Source organism: Papaver somniferum, chromosome 10 (genome assembly GCF_003573695.1).
Source record: "Papaver somniferum cultivar HN1 chromosome 10, ASM357369v1, whole genome shotgun sequence".
Classification (NCBI taxonomy): domain Eukaryota; kingdom Viridiplantae; phylum Streptophyta; class Magnoliopsida; order Ranunculales; family Papaveraceae; genus Papaver; species Papaver somniferum.
The window spans coordinates 23,051,082-23,059,377 of NC_039367.1; the positions used below are offsets into that span (position 1 = coordinate 23,051,082).

General features: G+C 38.0%; 1 protein-coding gene across 1 annotated transcript; it reads left to right on the top strand.

Annotated features, from left to right (window-relative positions):
• The first annotated feature begins 985 nt into the window (after positions 1-985).
• LOC113317487 (probable mediator of RNA polymerase II transcription subunit 36b) lies at positions 986-2,758 on the top strand. The gene is made up of 4 exons (XM_026565609.1): positions 986-1,439; positions 1,542-1,619; positions 1,840-2,094; positions 2,190-2,758. Exons 1-4 carry the CDS (start codon positions 1,125-1,127, stop codon positions 2,529-2,531), a joined length of 990 nt encoding a protein of 329 aa, XP_026421394.1. The 5' UTR covers positions 986-1,124; the 3' UTR covers positions 2,532-2,758.
• The last annotated feature ends 5,538 nt before the right edge of the window (positions 2,759-8,296 follow it).

Sequence of the window (8,296 nt, forward strand, 5' to 3'; positions counted from 1 at the left end):
CCCAACTAGTTCAAATGACTCAAATGAATCTAATTGGTGCCACACCTGTTCTTGTTGGTTATGAACACTCTACTATGGTTATAAACACGCTTTATAACCGTTTTAACTTGTCTCACTTCATTGGCATGCTCGCAAAGCAAATAACCAACTCCTAACCGTCACTTGAGCTGTATTGCACAATTGTTGCGCTTTACTGAGTTCGACCTTGATAAAATGCTCATCCATCTTGTCCCTGCATACTTCTTGCTCTAAGATAATGCACGGAAATCCTTGTTCTTCAATCATCAAGGTCAACACCTTAAGCTCATTATGTTATCCATGCGTCATATGCTCTATTTAGACAATTTTCTTGACAATAACAATGCCACTCTTGCATTGCTAGATTGTTTGCATTGTTCAATCTTTGGACAACCTTGAACTAATGCCATAGACCAACTCTTGGCCTATTATAACTTCTTGCATCATCCTTGATTTTGGGTCAAATCAATTCCATGGATATGCCTTAAAGCCGACATCGCATGTTGCATCTTGTCACTTTGGTCATGTCTTGTCTTTTCCTCAATGAAGCTTCATTGTCTCGGTCAATAAAGTCCATTACTTAGAAAAATGTCTTTAAAGTGTAGCGCCACCTTTGCGCTTCACTGGCCCTGCAGGGTTTTGCCATTCTTAGTACTTGACAGTCTACACAGTGTCACGCCATTCTGACTGCACACTAACTTGGCTTGCAATACTGTAATGCTTGGCGTGACTGCACACTAACTTGGCCTGCAATAATGTAATGCGTAATCATTGTGCGTCACTTTCCTGGCACAAATGTTTGACATGGGAATTTAGCATTACAGTGCTAAATATCATGTTTATATTTGTTTTGGGATCACATGCTCACTTTTCGATAGTCAAAAATGAATTCAGGTATTAGACTATGTGAAAATATTATAAAGTCAAATATGCGGCCCGAACCCAACACAAAATCTTAAGTGCTCGATTTTCAGATCCCCAAATCGCATTCCCGCCATTCCCGAAAAAAATTCTAAACCCTAACTCCATTTCTATCCGAAATCACAAAGTGGAAAACAAGAAGAAGAAATCTGGTTCACCGAGTACCTCACTGACAATCAGCAGCTATGAGGCCATCATCGAACAGAGGACGTGGTGGTGGTGGATTTAGAGGAAGAATAAGTGGTGGAGGTAGAGGTTTTGGAGATGGAGGTGGTCGTGGTAGAGGAGGAAGAGTTGGAGCTAGAGGCCGTGGTGTTGGTTTCGACAGAGGAGGAGGTCATGGTTGTGTTGGAATGAAAGGTGGAAACAAAGTTAGTGTAGATCCACATCGACTTGAAGGTGTTTTCGTTGCTAGGGCTAAAGGCAAAGAAGATGCTCTTGTTACTAAAAACCTGGTTCCTGGTGAAGTCTTTTTTGGTGAAAAAAGGGTTTTAGTTCAGGTGACTTTCCTTTTATCCGTTTGAGTGTCTTTTGTTGTAGTTGTAGTTTATTGTTATTCAATTTTGATTATTTCTTAACTTCATAATGAAAATGGAGGAAAGGACGAGTTCAGGGTGTGGGATCCCTCAAGATCAAAGTTCGCTGCTGCTATTCTTGGTGGTGTTGATAATCTTTGGATTGTGAGTACTGACTGATTTTTCTTTCAGCATTATTAAAACAGTAGAGATATCTGATCAGATTCCACAAATATGAAATTAAGAACTTTTGTTGTGTAAGATATTGAACTTAATTGTCAAATAAAATTAAGGTACCAATTTTTATTGGGATACTTTGTCAAATAATTGAATTTTTCTTTAGGTACAGACTTGAGTAAGATCGATTGAAATTTTGGATTTTCAGGGTCCAAAAACTAGGGTCTTATATCTTGGAGAAGCTTCAGGCAATACTGTCTCTCATGTATCTGATATTATTGGACATACTGGTGTGGTGTATGCTGTTGAGTTATCAAATGAAAGGGGAAGAGATTTAGTCAACATGGAAAAGAAGCGCACAAATGTTATACCCATAATTGAAGATGCAAGGAATCCTGATAATTACAGAATGTTGGTCGGCATGGTTGATGTCATTTTCTGTGATATTACACAACCTGACCAGGTATCTCTGCTACTGAGCGGATTATTTACCTGTACTAGCAGCAGTATCTTTGCTTGGTAATGATGATAGCTTAGCATTAATTGTCCTTCTTGCAGGCTAGTATCTTAGCTAAGAATGCCAAATTATTCCTCAGAATCAATGGTCACTTTGTCGTATCAATCAAGGTAAAGAGTATTGTTTCAAAATCGGTGATGACATATGAGACTGAGAAAGTATTTGCAAATGAATTGTATAAACTACAGAATCTCGAGTTCAGACCAACAGAGCAGGTTAATATAGAGCCTTACTTTGATACTGATCATGCTTGTGTTGTTGGTCGTTACCGAGTGCCCAAGGTGCCCAAGATCGTCAAGAAGCACGAGTCCTATGATTTCCGAACCGAGTGCCCAATATGGAGAGCCCGTCAGCAAGCCGTTCAACATAGACATACCATATGACTTTAGAAGCTATGGTTTCATAGAATTTTGTTGTGTTGTTTTGACTCAGAAGGATGAATGTATTAAATTTAGGTAAAAGCATCCAACGTAGACAGACTATATGACTATACTGTTAATATTAGAAGGTAAAGTCTGAAAAACAAAACACTTGTTTCTTGCTTTCTTCGCTGATCGCTTTGTTTGTTGATGCTACTGTTAATATCAAATTAAGTAAAATGTTGATACTAGTATGGTTCCTCTTATTCCCTCCCTTTGTCCCTTTTTTTTACTTTTGTTTATTATCAATTGAATCTTCCTTTTGTTTTGTATTGTCCCTTTCTCTATTCGCTTGCTTCTTTTTATCATCTAGCTGTTTTTGTTGTTCCATTCCTTTTATTTGTCTTTTGCGTTTCTCTATAAATTAACCTGACAGATCAGCCTTCTCCTGTTATCCTCTTGTTGGTGGGAGTTTGTAAGCGTTTGCATCATGTTGTTGAGACGCTTGTCCTGGTATTTCTCGATTCCTCCCGGGCTTATCCTGTTGGTCAACATTTAATGGACCTGTTGCTCTGCTCATGTATTTATGAAGGCAGTACGTAGTTTGAAATTGGAACCTCTCGTTCCACGGATCAATACAGGTATCCCATGTTTCAAGATTATAAATATGTCTTATCTTTAATGGTTATTCATTCTTCATCTGGTTATTCATTCATTTCCTATTCAAGATGCTAATGGAACGGTACTTGGCATTCTACTAGAGCAACTATGCAAGAAGTTTTGGTTCATCATTTCCAAGATATCTCCACTTCGATCAATCCTCAACTGGATATGTGACTTATCGACCTTATTTCACTCTGTATTTCATCTCATGATAATGAAACAGTTTACTGCAATACCTTCAGCTAATGAAATCAGAAGCATTATGTTTCAAACGCAATCGTGGTGTGCTCCTAGGACATAATGGGTATGGGTATCAAGCGGGTTTTTGTAAACATTGTTGCGATGTAGTTGGATCTGATGTTATTTCCATGGTGCAGGAATTCTTCTCAACATGTATTTTGCTGCGTCAACTTAATTTTACTTATCAAACTTTAATTCCCAAACATAGCTGTGCTCATACTCCATCCGACTTCCGTCATATCAGTTTATGTAATAATCACATACAAGATCATATCTAAGTTGATGGCAGTTTGGTTGAAACCTCTTCTTTCAAAATATGTTTCTCCTTGGCTAGCAGCGTTATGTACCAGGACGTAATATCATGGATAACGCGTTGAGTGGCAATTTCTTATTCAAATTTTGCAAAACTTGGGGTTCAGTGAGAAGCGGTGTTCTTTGGTTTATCAATGTATTATTAGTACCACGACTATTTCGTTGTTGCTCAATGGTTCTCCAACATCCACTTTTTATCCTTCAAGTGGTCTTCATCAATGTGATCCTACTTCACCTTATCCTTTTATTCTGGAAGGCTTCCGAGGCATCATTTCCAATTCTGTTTCTTCTAATGTTATTCTGCCAGCTCCTCAGGTATCTCATTTATTCTTTTTGCCAATGGATGCATTTTGTTTACTCGTGCTTTTGGTTCTTGTATTACCAATCTCCTTCATCTTATTCGACAATTTTGTACAACTTCTGCCTACTTTCAGAAATCTAGCGTTCAATTCTGTTCATACTCAAGTCCTAGTGCTAGACGGGATGTTTCTCATATGCTGAACATGAAGCCTATGCCTCTCCATGAAAAATGTTCAGGAATCATTCTTCTCATCTCTAGGAACAAGACCAGATTCTAAGCTTTCGTAGTGGCAAGGTAAATTAATCAATCAAACCAGTCCAAGTACTCAAATACATTCAGTTCTGATATTATTAGTCAACATCAGTTCCTTTGTAAATTAAGGAAACAAATACCTACTTGTTTTATTTGGTCTCGTATGTTGCGGATTGGACTTGGACAACTTTCAGAAATCTAGCATTCTTCTGTTACCAGTGCTCATGCTTTCAACTGAAAATTGGATCCCTCGTAATACCACTAACTCTTCTCGAGTTCAGTTGAACACTAAAGTTAGCTCTTTTATAGTTCAAGATTCTCACTTTTAGGGTTTTTGAATTTTCAACAGCACTTTCTCTTCATCAGGTGCAAGCCATATCTTCTATTCATTTAACGACGACTGGTCAGAATGTTCTCAGATGGCAATACTGGTGATGTTACTCTCAAATCCACTTACAGGGCCATATTACATAACATTACACTCAAATCTAGCATTCTTCTGTTACCAATACTCACACCCTTTCAATGTCAGTTGTTTCTGTGGAAACTTGTTTACCAGATCTTCAACGACTTGCGTGATGTACATCTCTTACGAATAATTCTGTCAGTCACATGAGGAACAACCACCTTATTTTTTTTTGCATTGCCCTTTTGCTTCTGCTGTTCGGCATATTGATAACTTCTTTAATTTTAAAGACATCAGAAAGTCTCCAGCTAGTGGTGGTTATACAAGTAAGCTGTTAAGGGGCTTAAGGCACACAATCTGCATCAGGAAGTTTAGTTGTATTATCTACTTTTCTCATGATCTCCTCTTCCATCATCCTCTTCCGGTAGTGGGAAAAACAATTTCTCATTATCGGTTACTACAGTCCTTGTGAAGGTTTAATCTCTCGTTCTGGTTCAAATTCTTAAACCATAACTGACTGGTTAGTCAATCCTGATTGAATTTTGTCAGAAATTAACTCCACCCCAATAATTTGAATTGATATTCTTGGGGTGCAAATAAACAAACTTAGGTGGGTTCCAGAATTCTCCTCATCTTCTGATTCCTAAAAACAGGAAGTTCTCACAGCTAAAAGGCATCAAATTTATTTATTTATTTCCGAGAGAAAAATTCATCAAAATTTCCTTTAAAAGAAAATTTCAATCTTTGATCAAAATCCATGGTTTGTAGGCTGCAAGATCTGTTCCCCCCTCACAATTTCAGTTTTTTACAAAAAATTTATTTTAACTGAACTGTCTTCTTAATTCAGATAACCTAATAGTTCTCACAATTCCTTCTTCTTCTTTCGCGGATTTAGATTCAGATTTATACATATGGGTGAAGAAAATGTAATTGAGAAAAGTGAACGGAGACTGTTCCCTTCACCATCGGCAGCACCATGGCTAGTGACCCCCTACGGAAAATCAGGTACCCCCAGAAAAAAAAACAAGCTTTTTACAACATATGTGAACCTAACAATAGAAGATGCAGTAGAAAATCTATACCTGAATTAATTGCAAAACATTATGTGCAGAAACCTAGTCATCAAGGTTGGTTAATTGTTATTTGTAATGATGATGAATATGACTACTCTCCTGAAAATCGTAAGTTTGCTGATTGTTTTCTTTGGAATCCTACAACGTTACAGACCAAACCACTACCTAGTCTATCAAAATGGTATGGTAAATCTACTTGCTATTATTTCGTGGATTGTGTCTTTGAGAGTGATGATTCAATGGTGTTATTCTTGTTCACCGATTGTTTTGAAGGGAACATTAGTCTTGTGTTTTTATATTGTCACCCGGGGGATAAAAAATGGAAAACATACAAGTGGTATTCAGATATCATACTTGCGCAGGATATGGCATCGCTAGATTATTTCAAAGGTAAGTTTTACGTTATGTGTGTTTGAGGATAACTTGGAGATCGAGAAGCAGAAGCGTAGGGATGGCAGTATAAAACTTTGGGTTAGGATGTTCGAGGTGAGAGACAAGTGTTCACATCCATTCGTAGGAGGACTGGAAGCTTCTACTCCAAGGTATGATTTTGTGGCCACTGATGACCAACTTTACTGCATTCCGATTATTTACACTAAGAGAGGATTTCGAGAGGTAATTATCAAAATACTTGTGATGAGGTTGGATTTTTCTGCAATGGCGTGGAAGGTGGTGTATAGTATTGGTGATCATGTTCTATTTATTGAAAGCAGCTCCACCAAAGCTTGCTGCTCTGCAACTGAGACGGGGCTTGCCAGGGGTTGTGTGTATTTTACATTTCCTGGGGATCGGAGTTTGTATAAATTTGACTTACAAAGTACTGGTAATTCGGTTATCATGCCTTGTTTAAAGCTGCGAAAGCCATGGAAGGATTCGGAATTTATCATGATGCCTAACAAACGAAAAAGAAAAAGAAAAAGAGAGGAACATATGAAAAACATTGGCGTGAAGGATACAGTAGATGCGGTAGGGTATAAAGCAGATGTAGTTGGTAAACCGGGAGGGAAATACAATGTAAGAGATTCTCATCAGAAACCATGTCCATGTGGTATCCTTAATGAGGATATGATGGAGTCTATGGAAAGCTCTCTTCATAGATTGGATTACATCCATCTTCGTTCAGTCTCTAAAGCATATCGAGCATTATTGCCAATCGTAAAGCATACATCCAGTTCTAATACAACAGGTACGTACTTATCTCCGTGGCTGATGTTCAGTAGAGATCATAACTGCCCCACCTTCAGTTTTATTAACTCAATGCACAACAACGAGAGCTACCTCTTAAAGCTCTCTGATCTTGTGGGAACTGTAGTCCGTTTTCAAAAGGGAGGTTGGTTATTGTTATCTATGGGAAATAATGAATTTTGTTTGTTCTTCTACAATCCCCTTACGAGAGAGACTATCAAATTTCCAGAATTGCCATATAATTTCACCTTCTCCAGTGTCTCATTCTCCTCCTTACCTACGTCACCAGACTGTGTGGTTTTCGCCATTGAACAAAATGGCAACCACGTCGATCTCTACTTCATCAGAAAGGGGGAAGCATATTGGAGTTATTGTCGCTTTATTAATTTAAATACCGAGATGTACACCCCGTCATATAACACTCCAGTTTTCTACAACGGGGTTTTGTATTCTGTAGATTACAACGGAAGTTTAGGTATATTTAACATGGAGGATTGTAGTCGGAAAGTTGTTGAGAAACTCCATCAGCCATTTGATTCTATTTATCCGAGTTTCCTGGTTGAGTGTGATGGAGAGCTTCTATTAGCAAAACTGGGTCGTCTGGAACGCTGTTTGGGATTTTCAGACTGGATTCTTCCCGGATGGAATGGGTTGGAATGAAGAATCTGGGAAAGCATATGTTGTTCGTCAGCCACACCTCATGTTTCTCAGCAATTACTCCTCCAAATAGTCGCATGGAGAACAAAGTGTATTTCCCTAGATTATGCATGAAAGGAGAAGGTGTTTTATTCTATTGTCTTGAAACAGGTAGGTACCGGTCTTTTGGAAGTCGACATTCTGCCTCAGATTTTACCGACACAGAGGGCTGGTACTCAAACTGCATTTGGATTGAACCAAACTGGACGACCTCCACATCTCAAGAGATTGAATGGGTTAAGCCTTCTTCCTAAATTTTGTATTTACTAATTTTTGTTCTTAAGCCTAATAAAATTCATGTTTTAGCGTTTCTGAAATTATTGCTTAACCTTTATGAACGGATTGTCTCATAGATAGTCTGGCAGAATACCACTACATGGTATGTGTATTGAAAATGTGTATATCAGTGTCTGCATTATACGATATATGTTGCCCCCATTTAAAGTGGAGTTAAGAACTAAGGTGATGGACAATGTCTAGATTATACTCTTTAATTCATACCCATTTAGTCATGTCATTTTGCATTGAAGATGAAAAATTGAAGAGTCTTAAATCCTAGGTATTATGCTCCTTTGAAATCTTGACTCGTGACATTTGGAGATTTTTTAAAAAGGGAAGTGCGAAGACTGTACTTTAGAAGATTGACTTTAGAAAGAGAGAA